The 20,256-nt window shown below is 45.6% G+C and overlaps 1 protein-coding gene across 1 annotated transcript in view; it reads left to right on the top strand.

Annotated features, from left to right (window-relative positions):
• Positions 1-20,256, top strand: part of LOC148687435 (C-type lectin domain family 10 member A-like) — a 39,789-nt gene that overhangs the window by 7,667 nt on the left and 11,866 nt on the right. Inside the window, exons 2-4 of the mRNA XM_088657174.1 lie at positions 1,168-1,262; positions 2,063-2,173; positions 3,344-3,442. Coding sequence (XP_088513300.1) covers positions 1,168-1,262; positions 2,063-2,173; positions 3,344-3,442 — 305 coding nt within the window. The remainder of the gene's footprint in view (positions 1-1,167; positions 1,263-2,062; positions 2,174-3,343; positions 3,443-20,256) is intronic.

Raw genomic sequence — 20,256 nt, 5'->3', positions numbered from 1 at the left:
TATACATATACATCTCAAATAATCCAAATATTGTGCCAAATTATAATTTTGGGGGGATTTCCCATGGTTCGGAACTTTGGAGGGGTCTAATCAACATCATAGTCCTACTGCATTTCAAATCTTCTGGTAATTCTTATTTCTCTTTCTGTTGTTATCCTTCCTTCATTCACAGCCTCTGAGTTATTCCCACAAGCGAGTTAAAACAAGCAATAATATGTTTCCATGTGGATTTTATGTCCATGGTTCCCTTAAATTAGTTTGCAGTATTTCATCACATGCTGGTATTCTGCCAAATCATTCCAAATGTATTTTTATAACAAGCAGATGCTACTGCCGGCTGACGCAATCTTCACACAGTTCCGATGAATTCAAATCTAAGCGTCCGCTCAGTAATTTTCCAAACTTGTTGCATCAATCATAGTCTTTCCGGGGGGCGGGGCGTTGCCAAATCAGACTGGAAGTACAAATATTAAAGCATATTAAGGGCTCACTGCCCCCCCCCAATAACTATTTAATTTCTGCAACTCGGTTGGGTTCCAACATGGCGGATTTCCAATTTTCAACTGCACCACTGCTGATAAAGATGCTGGGAGCCCATCCAAGGTTTCTGTCTGATGTCAATAAAATAGGGAAACCTTTTATCCTCTTCCAAGCAAATCACAAATCAAAGTCTTAATTATATTGTATTTTCATTTCCACACAGGTTATGCTTTTAAAACCATATTATATCAACGGATACTAAAAATTCCAAACTTTTGATTATCACTTGCTATAAATGTTGTGAACGGTTCTTCAAGGAGGGTTTTGTTAGGTAAATAGTAAGGCACAATAATAAAGAAAGTCCCCCCCCCTTCCGTTCCGTTCGACATACCATTCTGGCTCTGATGTAATCTTTCCTCAATTGTCTTTTATCTCCTCGGTGGCTGGGCTTTTTAGCAAAGTAATGCCTCCCTCCTCATCCAAAGCATGTCCAAAACTTAGATCTAATTTTTCATCTTAAGTAATGGAACTTGACGCACTCAAGGGGATAGCGTCTAAGGGATAGCGTCTAGGAGAGCCGGCTATCTTGGGGGCTTTCCATCCAGTGCCCCCCAGCCCCTCCTTCCTTCCTGGGAGCAGGTTGATGGGCACCTGCGGATGAGACTGCATCTTCCCTTCTCTGGGAAGATTTTGGGAGGCTGCTTACTCCCACAACAGCCTGAGAAAGTCCAGAAATGATGGAGCATCCAGAAAGTATTCAGCAACAGCAAAACAAACTGATGGTCTGTATACTGCCCAGTCATCTGGGATGAGGTTTCTCATAAAATAGAGGAATGCATGGGAAAGGGAAGTTGATGGAGAGACAGGCAGGAAGTGGAACCAGTCGTGTTGTGCCAGGAAGGAGTGCAGAGAAAAGCCCAAACAGCTCTTTGGGTGCCAGAGGTCCACTAAGCCCCGCAGAAATGCCAGAATTCAGCCCACTCTTTGCTGCTGGCTGTGGTGTTCCTTTACTGTGTGCAGCCAGGAATGGCTCTACCATTAGGCAGAATGAGGCAGTTGCCTCAGGTAGGTGCTGGGGTGGGTAGGGATGTGTAGACCACACAAGCTGCACTGCACCTTCTCACTTAGTCTGCTGCCCCATCAGCAGCATCGAAATCAGCCAATGGCCAGTCCAGCCCAGCTTCTGTATGTGGAATTATGTGTTTGGAGGGAGCATTTTGCCGTTTGCCTAGTGGGCAGAAAGTCCTTTAGTATCAAAGGCTACTGTATCCTGATCCAGACATTCCCCCCTTGCTGCCTCCACCTGCTTACCCACCCAGATTACCAGCCCTTGAACAGTTGACTGTCTCTGGCTGATGGCTGCCACAGCATAGGGAAACCCCTTTTCCTGGAGTGGCAATAGCATGTTGGCTTGTTGCTGTTTAGTCGTTTAGTCATGTCCGACTCTTTGGGACCCCATGGACCAGAGCACGCCAGGCACTCCTGTCTTCCACTGCCTCCCACAGTTTGGTCAATCTCTTGTTGGTAGCTTCGAGAACACTGTTGGCTACTGATGGCTAAATCAGAATTTTCTTTCTTCAAGCATCTCCTTTTCAGAACTTGGTTGCCTTCTTAACATCTCCAAAGGGAGAAAGATTTATCGTACTTGAGATTTTCATCTTTACTGCCCTGACACTGCTGATGTTCCTTCTATGTAAGTACATAATTAGCATACTTTGCAACTAATGTCACGGGCTTTCCTTCAAGGCCAATAGCATTTCCAAAAAGAGATGGCAGGATCCACCTTCCATTTACCCCTTTCATCTCTCTTTGATATCAGGGAGGGAGTTAATGGCAATGGCACTGTTTTGTTCTCCCTAATAAGTGAGTTCCAGCACTTGGAACAGAAGCACAGGCTAACACAAGTCCTTGGGACTCCCTGGGCAATTCCCTTTCCCAGCTTGCAATTCTCTCCTCCTTTCCAAACTAATCCCCATTTGCTGTGGGAGAGCCCCCATTCCTGATCCTCGCCACCCTGCCCTCTGCTAGGGCTCCAGTCCGTTGAAGGAAAGTGCTTGGGGGACACAGGCTGCAGAGGATAAGGCCATGGCCAAAGTGGCATAACTGCCAAGTTTTCCCTTTTCTCACGAGGAAGCCTATTCAGCATAAGGGAATTTCCCTTAAAAAAAAGGGATAACTTGGCAGCTATGCAAAGTGGGTGGGTCCACAGGCTACCTAACTATTGAGATATATGCAGGGCTTTTTTCAGCCGAAATTCATCAGGACTCTGTTCTGGCCCCTATCAGGTGGGCGCCAGTGCCATTGTAAGAGAACAAGGGAGGCATTCATGCTGAGTTCCAGCACCTCCTTTTCTAGAATAATAGCACTGGATAGATGACCTATTTGCCTAGCTAATTCGTTCTTAAAGGGCACTCCAAGGTAATCAAAGCTCAGGGGAGGGAACAAAATGATCCCAGAATTTGCATATTTTAAGCATACGGTAGGGCATGAGGCAGCTTGTCAAATGCAAGTCTGTAGGACAAAGAGGACAGTTGTATCTGGACACCCAAAAATTTACAGCTCTCTAAGGAAGGCCAAAAATGAAGGCCACCTGATGACAGAAGCAACAGGCCAAATGGAAACAGGGCAGCCAAAGTCAAGGCAAATATAAGGCCTGAGAGCAGGAAATATTAATAGTCATGTTTTTGTTGATTTGAATTTTTTTATTCACCCTTCTCCCTAAGGTCATGGGACATGTTACAAGTCAACATTTAAAATTCATTATTAACAGCAGTTTGAAACCAAGTATCCCCTCCCCCGGGTCATCAGACTAGTGTGCTAGAACACAATTTATTCATTTCTTTTCTACCTACCTCCTTCTTAGATCAGAAGGAAATGAAAAAAAGAGAAGAGTTTCAAAAGGGAGTAGATATGATTCGAAAAACTGTTGTTGGAATGGATCCAAGCTATAAGGACAAGGATGGTAAGCATTTTATATAGAAATCTTTACTTTTGCTAGAACATGTTTAATTTAAACAGACTTCAATTCCTGTAATTCAATTTGGGATTCATATTGAGTGAGCTGAATGAATGAATGAATGAAACTCATCACCCAGCAGAGTTTAGCATCTTTCCATTGCTCAGCAGACGATTCTCACATCTCCCCACTAGAAATGCTGTCCTCCCCCATCACACTGTAATTCACAATGCTTGTGCTAGTGCAAGATTCTAGCACTAGCACAAGGGAATGTTGGCCCCACTTCTCCCTGCATGCCATCACCAAAGCTGCTCTTCAGGGTGGGGGGAAACTTAGAATCATAGAGTTGGAAGAGACCACAAGGGCCATCCAGTTCAACCCCCTGCCAAGCAGGAAACACCATCAAAGCATTCTTGACATATGGCTGTCACCTTCCAGTATATCTGAAGGAGCGTCTCCACCTCCATCGCTCTGCCCGGACACTGAGGTCCGGCACCGAGGGCCTTCTGGCGGTTCCCTCATTGCGAGAATCCAAGTTCCAGGGAACTAGACAGAGGACCTTCTCCGTAGTGGTGCCCGCCCTGTGGAACGCCCTCCCATCAGATGTCAAAGAGAAAAACAGCTACCAGACTTTTAGAAGACATCTGAAGGCAGCCCTGTTTCGGGAGGCTTTTAATGTTTAATAGATCACTGTGTTTTATTGTTCTATTGGAAGCGGGGTATAAATACATTATTATTATTATTATTATTTTTATTATTATTATTATTATTATTATTCCATGTTTCCGTCTCATTGGTATTGCCTGAAGTTGTGCTTTTAATATCTCCCTTTTAACAAACTCCCAACCATCATGAACAACCTATTTTAGTATTAGTCCATGTGATTTCACCCAGCGTTTCCCTAAGTTTTCTGAAGTCAGCTTTCTTAAAGTCTAAGATTTGAGTCTTAGTATGCTTGGTTGCTCCTTTCCGCTGAATAATAAACTCCAGAAGAGCATGATCACTCCCACCTAATGATCCTGCCACTTTTATCCCACTAACCAGGTCATCACTATTGGTTAGGACCAGATCTAAACTGGCTGATCCTCATGTTGCTTCTTCCACTTTTTGGACAATGAAATTGTCTGCAAGGCCAGTGAGGAATCTGTTTGACCTTATGCTCTTGGCTGAGTTTGACATCCAACAAATATCAGGATAGTTGAAATCCCCCATTACTACTATCTCACCTCCTTTTGAATGCCTGTTCATCTGTTCCAGGAAGGCTTCATCTGTGTCCTTAGTTTGGCTTGGGGATCTATAGTAAACTCCCACAATTAGTCGTGTTGGTCTGAGTCAAAGCAAAATAAAAAAAATTCCTTCAGTAGCACCTTAAATACCAACTAAGGTTTTATTTCGGTATGAGCTTTCGTGTGCATGCACACTTCTTCAGATACACTGAAACAGAAGAGCCAGACCCTTATGTATATTCAGAGGGTGGTGGGGGTGGGTTGGAAGGGGTGATGGGCTAATAGGAGTGGTAAACCTGTTGATGGCTGTTAACGACTGCTGATGACTGCAATTGGTCCTGCGGGGACCTTGCTTTTTTATAATATACTGCAGGTAAGCCATCAGAGCCGGGTGTTTTCCTTAATTTAGCTTTTTTTATTGCTTGAGTAACTTCGAATATTGAGATCCGAGCATTCAATGCCTTAGCTTGTTCCATATTATTTTTCCCTAAATTATTTTGATCCAGATAGTCTTTAATTTATTCTGGTGTTTATTTTCCTTCTCTGTATAATTATTGGTAAAAGTCCAGGAAGATTTTTTTCAATTTCTTTTGGATTGCTTGTAATATTATCTCCAATTTTCATTTTATTAAGGATTCTTTCATTTTGTCGTTTTTTCAATTGCCAGGCAAGTCGTTTGCCCGGTTTATTGGCATGTTCAAAATTCTTTTGTCTCGCCAGTTTTAATTTCCACTGTATCTCCTCGTTTAGAATGATTGAACATTGTGATTGAAGTAGTTTAATGTTTTGGTTGATTTTTTCATTTTCTGGTTTTTTATAGAGTTCATTTTCATTCTTCCTGATCTCTTACCAATTTTTTGTTTCTTTTGCTAGAATTGCATTTTGTTTTATTAAAAAACCCTCTTATGACTGCCTTTGCGGCATCCCATACAGTTGTAATAGGTGTTCCTTTAGTGTTAGGTTAGAGCCGATAAGTGATGAGGCTCAGCTGTCGGACTTGGCTGATAGCCCGGAACTGGAAGGGAGGCTTGTTTTGACAAGGGCTGTGGAACTGGCTGAGGGGGTTGAGCAAATGGCAGAAATACATCAAACCTCAAAAGAGAGTTTGTCCAAGTCTGTTCCTAGGTCTTTAAGGTTACAGGAACGCAGGAGGGGAGGATTGCAGGATAAGAGGAAATTGCAATTACAGAGAGGCAGAGGGCGTTGTTCGAGTGTAGGGTTAAAAGGAGATGGAATCACGCTAGAGAGCTAGATGAGTCATCATCCAATTAACTAGTGTCCTTGAGAGCAGGAAGCTGCAGTCTTACTTGTGGTTCATAGAATCATAGAATCGTAGAGTTGGAAGAGACCACAAGGCCCATCCAGTCCAACCCCCTACCAAGCAGGAAACACCATCAAAGCATTCTTGACATATGCCTGTCAAGCCTCTGCTTAAAGGCCTCCAAATAAGGAGACTCCACCACACTCCTTGGCAGCAAATTCCACTGCCGAACAGCTCTTACTGTCAGGAAGTTCTTCCTAATGTTGAGGTGGAATCTTCTTTCTTGTAGCTTGAATCCATTGCTCCGTGTCCGCTTCTCTGGAGCAGCAGAAAACAACCTTTCACCCTCTTCCATATGACATCCTTTTATATATTTGAACATGGCTATCATATCACCCCTTAACCTTCTATTCTCCAGGCTAAACATACCCAGCTCCCTAAGTTGTTCCTCATAAGGCATCGTTTCCAGGCCTTTGACCATTTTGGTTGCCCTCTTCTGGACACGTTCCAGCTTGTCAGTATCCTTCTTGAACTGTGGTGCCCAGAACTGGACACAGTACTCCAGGTGAGGTCTGACCAGAGCAGAATACAGTGGTACTATTACTTCCCTAGATCTAGATGCTATACTCCTATTGATGCAGCCCAGAATTGCATTGGCTTTTTTAGCTGCTGCATCACACTGCTGACTCATGTCAAGTCTGTGGTCTACCAAGACTCCTAGATCCTTTTCACATGTACTGCTCTCAAGCCAGGTGTCACCCATCCTGTATTTGTGCCTTTCATTTTTTTTGCCCAAGTGTAGTACCTTACATTTCTCCTTGTTAAAATTCATCTTGTTTGCTTTGGCCCAGTTGTCTAATCTGTTAAGGTCATTTTGAAGTATGATCCTGTTCTCTGGGGTGTTAGCCACCGCTCCCAATTTGGTGTCGTCTGCAAACTTGCTCAGGATGCTCACAGACTGTTTGCTTAATGATCTGCTCTAGAATCTTTCCTGGTATTGATGTCAGGCTGACCGGGCAGTAATTGTTTGGGTCCTCTCTTTTCCCCTTTTTGAAAATAGGGACAACATTTGCCCTCCTCCAGTCTGCTGGAATTTCGCCCGTTCTCCAGGAATTTTCAAAAATTATTGCCAGTGGTTCTGAAATCACCTCTGCCAGTTCTTTTAATACTCTTGGATGTAGTTCATCTGGCTGGAGACTTGAATACATCTAAACTAGCCAAGTATTCTTGTACTACCTCCTTACTTATTATGGGCTGTGTTTCCCCTGCTGAATCATCTGCTCCATATTTTTCAGGTTGGGCATTGTTGTTGTTGTTGTTGTTTTTTGGAGAAGACTGAGGCAACGAAGGCATTGAGGAGTCCTGCCCTTTCACTGTCCCCTGTTTGCATTTCACCATCTTCTCCTCTAAGTGACCCCACTGTTTCCTTGTTCTTCCTTTTGCTACGGACATACCCATAAAAGCCCTTTTTGTTGCTTTTAACCTCTCTGGCGAGCCTGAGTTCATTCTGTGCTTTAGCTTTTCTGACTTTGTCCCTACATGTGCTGGCTATATGTTTGAATTCCTCTCTGGTGATTTCCCCCCTTTTCCATTTTTTGTACATACCCCTTTTAAATTTTAACTCAGTTAAAAGTTCTTTAGATAGCCACCCTGGCTTCTTTAGGCACCTTCCATGTTTCCGTCTCATTGGTATTGCCTGAAGTTGTGCTTTTAATATCTCCCTTTTAACAAACTCCCAACCATCATGAACTCCCTTCCCTTTTAGTATTTCTGTCCATGGGATCTCACCCAGCGTTTCCCTAAGTTTTCTGAAGTCGGCTTTCTTAAAGTCTAGGATTTGAGTCTTACTATGCTTGGTTGTTCCTTTCCGCTGAACAATAAACTCCAGAACAGCATGATCACTCCCACCTAATGATCCTGCCACTTCTACCCCACTAACCAGGTCATCACTATTGGTTAGGACCAGATCTAAAATGGCTGATCCTCTTGTTGCTTCTCCCACTTTCCGGACAATGAAATTGTCTGCAAGGCCAGTGAGGAATCTGTTTGACCATATGCTCTTGGCTGAGTTTGACATCCAACAAATATCAGGATAGTTGAAATCCTCAATTACTACTATCTCACCTCCTTTTGAATGCCTGGTCATCTGTTCCAGGAAGGCTTCATCTGTGTCCTCAGTTTGGCTTGGGGATCTATAGTAAACTCCCACAATGAGATCACTGTTATTTTTCTCTCCCTTGATTTTGACCTAGATACTCTCAACTTGGCTTTGAAGTTTTAAATCCTGGATCTCTTCACAGGTATACACATCCCTGACATATAACGCTACTACTCCTCCTTTCCTGTTTGGTCTATTTCTCTGAAATAGATTGTATCCCTCTTTTTCTACATTCCAATCATGAGACTCATCCCACCAGGTTTCAGTGATGCCTATTATGTCGTATTTAGTTTGCTGTACCAAGAGCTCAAGTTCATCTTGTTTATTTCCCATGCTCTGTGCATTAGTATACAGACATTGAAGACCATTGATCATTCCCCCATGTCTCTTATTTAAGGATATTTTCCTCCCACCACTATGTCTGCGTGCTGTTTGCTCCATTTGGTCCTTGACATTTGGATAAACATCTTCAGCACTTGACAGACTCCTACCTTCAGGACCACTGTCTCCCTCCCCCACATAAGTCAGTTTAAAGCCCTCCTGATGAGGTTTTTGAGTTTCATAGCAAAGACATTCCTCCCAACCTTTGTGAGGTGCTTGCCTTTGTTTTCTATTTGGAATAAATCTCACTATTCACAAACAGACTGTGTGCCTGTCATTGCTGTTGCTTACAGCATGAGTCATCTAACTTGCTGCTGAAGAGGAAGCACGTAGATTTAAGCAAGAATGGAAGAAAAGGGGGAGCAGCAACCGGCTGAGGATTTATCAATTGGCCCAACAGCAACAGCAATGGAGATGAAGGTGGAAGATAATACTCAAGCTCTCTGGGCAGAGAACCAAGAGTTGAAGGCAAGATTAGCACGGCTGGAAGGAGTGACCTCAGAACAAGCAAGACAACTCTCTGCCTTATCTGGCAGGCAAGTGGCAAAGAATTTAGTTCCCCTTCCCCCAAGTTTTAGTGGGAGCAGTGCAGAGTACGATTCCTTTCAGGCTTCCTGTTTGTATTATTTAAGGCTGAAGGGAGAAGAATACAGAGATGATGATGCCAGAGTGGCCCTGGTGGTGGGGCTTTTGGAAGGGAAGGCGCGGCAGTGTATTGTCCCTTACCTAATGTCTAATGACCGAGTGCTCACCAACTTATCAGCCTTCTTGAAGCTTCTGGATAGCATGTTCAGGAATCCGGCACAAGAGGCAGAGTGGGAACAGGAGTTCTTGAGCCTTAAGCAAGGAAAGGGAACTGTAGCACAGTTCTGGTCCTCTTTTTGTGAGACTTGCTAGACAACTGGGCTGGGAAGGAAAGGCCTTGGTTGGATTGTTTAAGGCAGGACTCAGTGAAGAGATTCGGGTGGAGTTGGCAAAAAATCCTAGGGTGAATACCTTGGAAGAGGTAGCACAAGTCACCTTGCAACTAGACCTGAGGTTCCAATCGCTGGACAGGTTGCGTAGGGGCCAAGGAAGGTCAGAGAGCCGCAGGACATTTGTGCCCTTAGAGCCTCCGGATTCACAAAGGGTGGAGGAAGAAGTACCCATGCAATGTAGTTCTATCAGAAGGGGTACAGCACCTAGTATTACACACACTGAGAGAGAGAGAGAGAGAGAGAGAGAGAGAAGATGGAGAGAGCAGTTGTGTTTTAACTGAGACTCCCCCAATCACATGGCTCGTCAGTGTGCGGTGGGAAGAAACTGAGGTGTGCTGTCTGGCACAAATGTAACAACACCTGGAGAGGGCAGAGTGGAGCAGTCGGGAAACGAGATGACCCAGCCCGTTCTGGAGGCCTCAGGTTGGGAGGACAGAGACCTGAAGGGCTTCCACCTGGACTGATCTTACCAGTAATTACAGCATTCGCAACGCTACGACTCCCAGATGGAAGGGGTGAGCGTGTGGAAGTTCTTATTGATTCTGGAGCCTCGACTGATTTTATAGACGTGGACTTGGTGAGCAGGTTGGGAATAGAGACACAATAATTGGAAAAACCTTTAGAAGTTAGAACTATTAATAGTAGAGTGTTGCTGTCTGGCTGTGTGTCAGAGGCCACAATGCCAATTGGTCTAGAGCTGCCGGGACACCAAGAGGTAATTGCATTCCATATCACCAGGTTGAACTCCTACCCCATGGTTTTGGGGATGAGCTGGCTATCCCGTCATGATCCGATGATCTCCTGGGGCCAGAGATCGATGACCTTTTCATTGGTGTATTGCCGACTACATTGTTTGGGAATCAGGGCGGAGAGGAATGGTGAGGCCAATGGTACACCAGACTGTGGTCCTCTCACTGGGGAAGAGAGACAAATACCCCCGAAATATAAGTCTTGTAGAGACGTATTCTGCGAGAAGGAGGCAGATCGGTTACCACCGCATCACCAGTACGATTGCAAAATAGATCTGGTGCCAGGGGCCGAGATACCCGCCAGCCATATCTACTCAATGTCAGAAGCGGAGTTGGCAGAATTGAGGGAGTTCCTGCGAAAAAATTTGGAACGGGGTTTCATACGGCCTACCAAGACTCCGGGAGGAGCTCCAATTTTCTTTGTGGATAAGAAGAACACTTCTGAGAAAAGACTTGTAGTCGATTACAGGAAGATCAACCAGCGCATGATTCCCAGTCGTTACCCATTGCCACGAATTGGGGATTTACTGGAAAGATTACAGTCAGCTAAATTTTTTACAAAACTGGACTTGAGGGGGGCATATAATTTGATATGAGTAAGAGAGGGAGATGAATGGAAGACGGCCTTTAACACCAGGTACGGCACATTTGAATATCTTGTCATGCCGTTTGGACTACAGTCGGGCACGGCCACCTTTCAGGCATTAATTACGTGCTGTCCGACCTGTTGGATCGTTCTGTCCTCGCTTATTTAGACGAGCTATTAATCTACTCGGAGAGTCTGGAAGAACACGTACAACACGTGAAGGAAGTGTTAGAGCGTCTAAGAGAACATCGGTTGTACGCTAAGTTGGAGAAATGCCACTTTCACGTAACGGAAGTGGAGTTCTTAGGCTATAGAATCACCCCAGAGGGGGTGCACATGGATCCAGCAAAGGCACAGGCAGTAGTGTCATGGCAAAGACCCAAGACACGAAAGGATGTACAAAGCTTCTTGGGGTTTGCCAATTACTATTGGAAGTTTATACCAAGGTACTCAGGACTTACAGCACCGATAACAGATTGTTGAAAAGGCAAAAAGGCGTTTAAATGGACTGAGGAAGCCCAGAGGGCTTTTGAGAGGCTTAAGAACTTGTTTGTGGAGGAAAGGTACTTGGTTCACCCGGACCCGTACAAGCCGATGGTCGTGGAAACAGATGCATCGGACAAAGCGATTGGGGCGGTGCTTCTCCAGGAAGATGACAAAGGGGAACTGAGACCATGCGCCTTTCACTCAAGGAAATTAAACTCATCAGAACAAAATTATACTATATGGGAGAGAGAGTTGTTGGCAATAAAGGATGCTCTACAAACATGGTGGCATTTCTTGGAGGAGGTGCAGCATCAGGTGGAGGTACGCACTGATCATAAAAACCTGGAGTACTGGCAGACGGCTCGTCACTTGAACCAATGACAGATTAGGTGGGCGCAATTCTTCGCCAGGTTCAATTTCTGGATAAAGTATGTGTCTAGTGCTCAGAACCAGCGGGCGGATGCATTGTCCCGAAAACCGGAGTATTCCGGAATGGAGACTGGGTCAGAACGGAGATTGATCCTGAGCCCTGAACAACTGCAGCTAGCAACAATAACGGCACTAGAACGGTTGGACTTTCTGCAACAAACGCAGAAGGATGGGTTCGCTCGAGAGAAGAGGAAGGCAATACGAAAGGGGGAAGTCCAGGTGAAGGAGTTTACTGAGAGAGGAGGGCTGTTGTACAAGGGGGAAGCTTTCTATGTGCCAGAGGGAGAGCTTCGTGTGAGGGTGCTGAGACAATGCCATGACAGTCCAACAGCAGGACATTTTGGGCAGTGGAAGACGGAACGTCTTGTATCAAGGGATTTTTGGTGGCCATTGATGCAGGAGGAGGTCAAGGAGTATGTCCGGGCATGTGAAGTGTGCAAACGGGCCAAAAGACCTTGCGAAACACCAGCCAGCCTACTTCAACCCCTGCCCACACCACAAGCGCCGTGGGATGGCATTGCTATGGACTTTATCACTGATTTGCCCGAGTCGCAGAAACAGACAGTGGTTTGAGTGGTAGTAGATCTGTTCTCCAAGATGGCGCATTTTGTTCCTTGCAAGAAATTACCGTCGGCACAGAAGACCACTCAACTCTTCATAGAACATGTGTTCAAATTGCATGGATTGCCACATAATATTGTGTCAGATAGGGGAACGCAGTTTACCTCCCAGTTTTGGAGGCGACTGATGCAATTGCTGAAGGTGGAGGTGTGCCTCTCTTCGGCTCGGCACCCTCAGACAAACGGGGAGGCCGAACGGACGAATGCGACGTTGCAACAGTACCTACATTGTTACGTGAATTATCAACAGGATGACTGGGTTGGGAAACTAGCGTTGGCTGAGTTCGCTTATAATAATGCAGTGCACGCTTCTACACAGCAGACGCCATTTTTTGCCTGCCATGGGCGACATCCACGGATGTTTCCGGGTCAGGTGGACAGTCTGGCAGTGCCTGCAGCTGAACAGTTCGCAGAAGAAATGGAAGCGCTGCACAGTATTCTGCGAGAACATCTAGAAAAGGCGAAGGCTCAGTATAAGGCAGAAGCTGATAAACACCGGCAAGTGGGCAAGGAGATACAGGTAGGGGACAAAGTTTGGCTATCCACTAAAGCAGCGTTTCTCAACCGGTGTTCCGCGGCACACTACTGTGCCGCGAGATGCTGGCTGGTGTGCCGTGACGAGAAGGGTGATTTGCATTGTCACGTCGCTGACCCGCCGGAAAGGAAGCCGGCCGGGTCACGACGCGAGGCGAGCGCCCGCGTTGTGACCCGGCCGGCTTCCTTTCCGGTGGGTTAGTGGTGCATAGTGGCGGCCGCCAGGCACGTGACAATGCAAATCGCCCTTCTCGTCGCCGCACGTCAGTAAGTGTACAAGTCGGCATCCAGCCGGAGGAGGGGGAGGAGGAGGCAGGTGGGGAAGGCTGCGCAGGGCTTCCCTTCGCCGGGCCAGAGCGGTGGAGGCTGCCTGGGGCGGCTGGGAGGGAGGCGGCGGCAGCTGCGCGCCCGTGTCTGCCCGCCTGGGGTCTGTGCGTGCCGTTTAACGTGTCCCCGCTCGCTCCGCAGGCTCTGCGCCTGGTGGGTCCGCCTGGCTACCGTGCAGCAGTTCTTCAGTGGCATGCTTTACGTCTCCCCTCCAAACTAAACTAAATATAGGGCGGCACAGAGTTGGTGTACCGCGGGATTTTTTTTCATAGAACAAGTGTGCCGTGGCCCAAAAAAGGTTGAGAAACACTGCACTAAAGATTGGCCGAGCAAGGGACGTTGTAGGAAGTTACTGCCACAACGGGTAGGGCTATTCGAAGTGTTGGAACAAATTAATCCTGTTTCATATAAGTTACACTTACCGGCTTCAATGAAGATGTATCCAGTGTTCCATCGGTCACTCCTATCGCCAGTAACGCCAAGACACCGGTATCAGAAGAGGAAGGAGCCACCACCCTTGCCCATCTGGGTGGAGGGTGAACCGGAATATGAAGTGGTTGAGCTATTGACTCTCATAGAAGGGGCAGGGGGGGTACAGTATTTGGTGGCTTGGAAAGGCCAGAGGAGAACTCGTGGGTGAATGCGAGTGATATACATGCATCCAGGCTGCAGAGAGAGTTTCCCCATAGGTACCCTAATAAACCCAAACCCCAGGGTTGGGTAGAGGAGCAGGCAGAACAGGCAGACTGGGAAGCTGAAATGAATGGTGCATCTGAAGAGGAGGAAGAAGTAGAATAGCCGCAACCGGGTTGCAGTCATTGGGGAAGTGAAGAGGGAGAATGGTGGGAGGTATCTCATAACGCCCCAGGTAAGGAAGTGCGGAGGCGGGAGGAAGGAGAAGAGGCCCCTAGATTATGTTAGGTTAGAGCCGATAAGTGATGAGGCTCAGCTGTCGGACTTGGCTGATAGCCCGGAACTGGAAGGGAGGCTTGTTTTGACAAGGGCTGTGGAACTGGCTGGGAGGGTTGAGCAAATGGCAGAAATACATCAAACCTCAAAAGAGAGTTTGTCCAAGTCTGTTCCTAGGTCTTTAAGGTTACAGGAACGCAGGAGGGGAGAGTTACAGGATAAGAGGAAATCGCAGTTACAGAGAGAGAGGCAGAGGGTGTTGTTCGAGCGTAGGGTTAAAAGGAGATGGAATCACACTAGAGAGCTAGATGAGTCATCATCCGATTAACTAGTGGCCTTGAGAGCAGGAAGCTGCAGTCTTACTTGTGGTTGCTTGCCTTTGTTTTCTATTTGGAATAAATCTCTCTATTCACAAACAGACTGTGTGCCTGTCATTGCTGTTGCTTACATCTAGATTAAATTCAAAAAACTCTTGGAGGATCTGTTTTGCTTTATCCACTATCTCTTTATCATATAGTTGTTGTTGTTTAGTCGTTTAGTCGTGTCCGACTCTTTGTGACCCCATGGACCATAGCACGCCAGGCACTCCTGTCTTGCACTGCCTCCCGCAGTTTGGTCAAACTCATGTTCGTAGCTTCGAGAACACTGTCCAACCATCTTGTCCTCTGTCGTCCCCTTCTCCTAGTGCCCTCAATCTTTCCCAACATCAGGGTCTTTTCCAAGGATTCTTCTCTTCTCATGAGGTGGCCAAAGTATTGGAGCCTCAGCTTCACGATCTGTCCTTCCAGTGAGCACTCAGGGCTGATTTCCTTAAGAATGGATAGGTTTGATCTTCTTGCAGTCCATGGGACTCTCAAGAGTCTCCTCCAGCACCATAATTCAAAAGCATCAATTCTTCGGCGATCAGCCTTCTTTATGGTCCAGCTTTCACTTCCATACATCACTACTGGGAAAACCATAGCTTTAACTATACGGACCTTTGTCGGCAAGGTGATGTCTCTGCTTTTTAAGATGCTGTCTAGGTTTGTCATTGCTTTTCTCCCAAGAAGCAGGCGTCTTTTAATTTCGTGACTGCTGTCACCATCTGCAGTGATCAAGGAGCCCAAGAAAGTAAAATCTCTCTCTGCCTCCATTTCTTCCCCTTCTATTTGCCATGAGGTGATGGGACCAGTGGCCATGATCTTGGTTTTTTTGATGTTGAGCTTCAGACCATATTTTGCGCTCTCCTCTTTCACCCTCATTAAAAGGTTCTTTAATTCCTCCTCGCTTTCTGCCATCAAGGTTGTGTCATCTGCATATCTGAGGTTGTTGATATTTCTTCCGGCAATCTTAATTCCGGCTTGGATTCATCTAGTCCAGCCTTTCGCATGATGAATTCTGCATATAAGTTAAATAAGCAGGGAGACAATATACAACCTTGTCATACTCCTTTCCCAATTTTGAACCAATCAGTTGTGTCAGAGGGCCTGGTATGGCTACTCTAGAGTGACGACTCCAGCATGGTCTTTTAAGGCTTTTATTAAGTGCTGATTATTTACAGTGTTCAGAGCAGTAAAAATGCATCCTTAAGGTGAGGTGTCAGAACTCACGAATGGCGATTGGCGCGTTTTCTTCCAGCACCACAGCTTTGGCAGACCCAACCTCTTCCCCCTACGTTTGCGTCGCAATTCGGGAGTTGGGGGGATTGGCCTCCCCCCCCGTGCGTCCAACTTCCTGTCCCACCTGCGGCCTGGGCTCCACAACCTTGCCTGAGCCTCGGACACCACTTCCTGACTCTCCGCTGGAGGCAGAGCTCTCCTTACTCTCTCCAGCGCTTGGGGATGGGCTGGAACTTAAGATGGGAGGGACTTCCCTGTATCCCTTGTCCCTCACATCCACCCCCCTCCCAGGCTCCTCTCCCCCCCTTCCTAGTGGCTCTCTGCTTGCTGGGGACGAGTGAAACCCCAAGAAGTCTGTGGCATCCGACCCTGTGGGTATAAAAATTTCCCCCCAATCCTGCGATCTTTCTCCTTCCCCCTGAGAAGACGGGAATCCCAAGAAGTCAGTGGCGTCAGAGCTGGTGGGAGTAAAAATGTTCTGCCAGTCCTCTCCTGCCTCTGACGTCGTCGACCTCGGTGAAACCCACACCTCTTCTTCCGTGTCCTCAAATTCCGCTTCCCATCTCCATGGAGAGCTGCTGCCTGCTATCCCTTCCTCCTGCCCCTCCCCCTCTCCCTCCCTTTCCATGTGCCAGGGCTTGGGCCTGTGGGTGAACAGGGCGTGGAACTCTTCCACTAAAAATTCCTCAGGTACTTCCGTGGCCGGTATCCACTCATTGCGGGACGGCGGAGTGTCCTCCCATGCTATCAGGTACTCCAGCCCTCTCACCCCTCTCCTTGAGTCTAAAATCTCAGTTGTCTCATTGAGCTGTCGGGCGTCTCCCGTCAAATGCTCTATGATAAAGGAGACTCTGTGCGCGTCATCTGGGAATTCTGCTGCATGCAATTCCAGCGCATAATTTATTTCTGTCTCGAATCCTAGGTACTCCCTCGGGTCGCCGCTGAACTTGGTGACTAGGATCTGTCCCCTTCTCACTTGGACTAGCTGCGGCTGGGGCGCCCCCCCACCTCTAGCGGCTTTCTCCTCTTCCAACTTTTTCTGCAGGTCCAATACCATCACCCTTAGCTGTTTCTCAGTCTCCTCTTTTGTCCTCACCTGGTCCACCAGCTTGTTCAGCTCCTCCTGCGCCCCTCGCGCTTCCTCCTGAGCGGCATGCAATTGCTGCTGTGCGTGCGCTGTGAGGTTCTGCAGCTCCTGCTTCGCTGCTTCGGCCTCCAGCCTCCAATGCTCAGCCTCTTGAGCGCTCATCGCTGCCCTCCAAAGTAGCCAAAAAAGGATTCGGGAGTTGCTGTCAGAGGGCCTGGTATGGCTACTCTAGAGTGACGACTCCAGCATGGTCTTTTAAGGCTTTTATTAAGTGCTGATTATTTACAGTGTTCAGAGCAGTAAAAATGCATCCTTAAGGTGAGGTGTCAGAACTCCCGAATGGTGATTGGCGCGTTTTCTTCCAGCACCACAGCTTTGGCAGACCCAACCTCTTCCCCCTACGTTTGCGTCGCAATTCGGGAGTTGGGGGGATTGGCCTCCCCCCCGTGCGTCCAACTTCCTGTCCCACCTGCGGCCTGGGCTCCACAACCTTGCCTGAGCCTCGGACACCACTTCCTGACTCTCCGCTGGAGGCAGAGCTCTCCTTACTCTCTCCAGCGCTTGGGGATGGGCTGGAACTTAAGATGGGAGGGACTTCCCTGTATCCCTTGTCCCTCACAAGTTGTTCCATATCCAGTTCTAACTGTAGCTTCTTGTCCCACATAGAGATTTCTCAGGAGACAGATGAGGTGATCAGGCACTCCCATTTCTTTAAGAACTTGCCATAGTTTGCTGTGGTTGACACAGTCAAAGGCTTTTGCATAGTCAATGAAGCAGAAGTAGACGTTTTTCTGGAACTCTCTAGCTTTCTCCACAATACAGCGCATGTTTGCTATTTGGTCTCTGGTTCCTCTGCCCTTTCGAAATCCAGCTTGCACTTCTGGGAGTTCTCGGTCCACATACTGCCTAAGCCTGCCTTGCAGAATTTTAAGCATAACCTTGCTAGCGTGTGAAATGAGCGCAATTGTGCGGTAGTTGGAGCATTCTTTGGCACTGCCCTTCTTTGGAATTGGGATGTAGACTGATCTTCTCCAATCCTCTGGCCATTGCTGAGTTTTCCAAACTTGCTGGCATATTGGGTGTAGCACCTTATCATATAGTAAAGACTCATTTACTCTCATCTTCTTAGTTTGATCTCTTCCTTCTTTAACCAAATAAAAACGGGATTATGATCTGATGGGGCCTTGGCTTGAATTTCGGCTTTTTGTATTCTTAGGGTTAACTCTTTGGAGACCCAAATGGCATCAATTCTGCCCACGGTCTTATTTGGCTCTGAAAAATGAGTGTATTCTCTTTTTTGTCGGATGTTTTGTTCTCCAGGCCTCATTTAAATTTAACGTTTCCATCATTTGATTGAAGACTACTGGTAATTTAGACTGTTTAGAATCATTGTTATTTTTTTTGTGTGTTCTGTCTATTTCTGCTGATGTAACCCCATTTAAATCTCCTAGTAGTACTATCTTCTCTCCCACATATCCTAATAATTCCTTTTCCAGTGCTTGATAAAATTCTTTTATTTGGCGAATAAATTCCTATTATTACTATCTTTTCTCCCTGAGTTGTTATTTCTATGATGACTATCCTCCCCTCGGAGTCCTTAAACAACAGTTTAGGTTCCAGGTTTTTTTTTAGCATAGATTACTACTCTTCTTTTTTGGTTTTATCTGCTGTTATAAATTCCTGTCCTAATTTCTTGTTTAGAAGCACTCTTGTGTGTTTTTGTGTCACGTGGGTTTCTTGGAGACAGATCACGTCAATTTTTTGTTTGATTAGCTCATGTTCCACCTTATTTCTATTTATCTTATCATTTAATCCATTTACGTTCCAAGTCAAGAATTTTAGATTCATTTTTTAAAAAATTATATTTTCTGTCACTTTAATGAAAAACTAGCAAGAAAATTAAAAGTAAAGAAAAAAAGTAAAGGACCCAAGAAAAAATGGATATTATATCATTTGTGATCACTGGTTATGTTCACTAGAACACACTATGTATTTGTCCTGTTCAGTTCACTTCTCTAACCTTTTTCCGCCTCTATTGGATTATCAGAGTCCTCCGCTCCTCCGCTTAACCTTCTTACTGTCCCTAATTGCTTCGAATATTTCCTCCAATATTTTGCTGCATGTTCTGGCACTACAAACTTTTGCCTTTTTCCTTTAAAGAAGAATGAAAAACCCTCTGGAAATTCCCATCGATGAGTTATTGCTTTTCCTCTAAGAGCTTCCACATACAGTTTAAATTTATCTCATTTTTTCTAAAATCTGGTCAGTATAATCTTGTGTATTATTATATCCTTTTCGTCAATTTTTAGCTTTTTCCTATTGCTTGTTTGTAAAACTTTGTCTCTAATGTCCATAGATTTGAAAGTTTTCAGGCAGTTCCCCGGCCAGTTATTTACCCTTGCCACATTGGATCTAACTCCAAATATCCTTTCTACTTGCTGTTCCATTTCCTGTTCATCTATTTCCAACCATTTTGCTAATTCTAAAGTTACTTTCTTTCCTATTTGTTCATCTGGTTCCTCAGGTATTGCTCTAAATCTTAGAGTTTTCGCCCTTCTATGCATTTCAATCATCGAGATTGTTTCCAACACAGCCTCATGGGTTTCTTTCATTTCGGCCATTTCTTTTTTAACTTTCTCTCCCTCTCTTTTCAGTTTCTTATTATAATTTTGGAGTTTCCTCACTGCCTCTTCTAAACCTATTGCTTTACCCTTTAGTTATTGTACTGTTTTTGTAAGTTCCAGATTTTTCTTCATCAACTCATTCATCTTTCCCGTTAGTTCAGCTACTGTTTTTGCATTTCCATCTATTTTCTCTCCCAAATTATCAAACTTTTCATTCATGTCTTTTTTCATCTCTACAAAATCTCTTTTGAGACTCAATATTAATTCCTTCACATCCATGTTAGCATCGTTGTCTACAACTGAGCTTCTTCTACTTTGATTATTGGCGCTCAAAGCTGTTGCTGTGGTGAGCGTTTTCTTACTTGTCATGGTTCTGTACTTTCACACTGATCTATATATGATATACGATACTTAATTAGAAGGTAGAAATCTTTTTCTTGAAAGACCGATTTTCAAAGTAACTTGCTTCCTCTGGTCAAATATAAAACCACTGTACAGTTCTTACATCTGGATAGCCAAGGAGAATCTCCGGTAAACAATACTGACTAACGCATAAACAAATAGGGTATAAATAAGATAAGGTAAAATAGAAATGAAAGGAAAGGAAACGGAAAAAGAAGGAAACAGTCTAAAAGCAAGAAGAGGGAAAAAGGGGGGGGGAAGGAAGGAAGGAAGGAAGGAAGGAAGGAAGGAAGGAAGGAAGGAAGGAAGGAGCGGTGGGTAAACAGGATACAAGATTCAAAAAAAGAAAAGAAGATTGAAAAAGTGGTAATGAGGGTAATACAGTCCTGCAATATGCTACAAGCTGTGATTGGAGCTCTAATAAAGTCAGTATCTGCTAGTCCTCTGTTCTCCACCAGAGTTTTTC

Source organism: Zootoca vivipara, chromosome Z1 (assembly GCF_965207765.1).
Source record: "Zootoca vivipara chromosome Z1, rZooViv2.hap1.1, whole genome shotgun sequence".
NCBI lineage: Eukaryota > Metazoa > Chordata > Lepidosauria > Squamata > Lacertidae > Zootoca > Zootoca vivipara.
The sequence above is the reverse complement of the archived record's forward strand: the minus strand, read 5'-3'. Positions and strand labels throughout refer to the sequence as shown.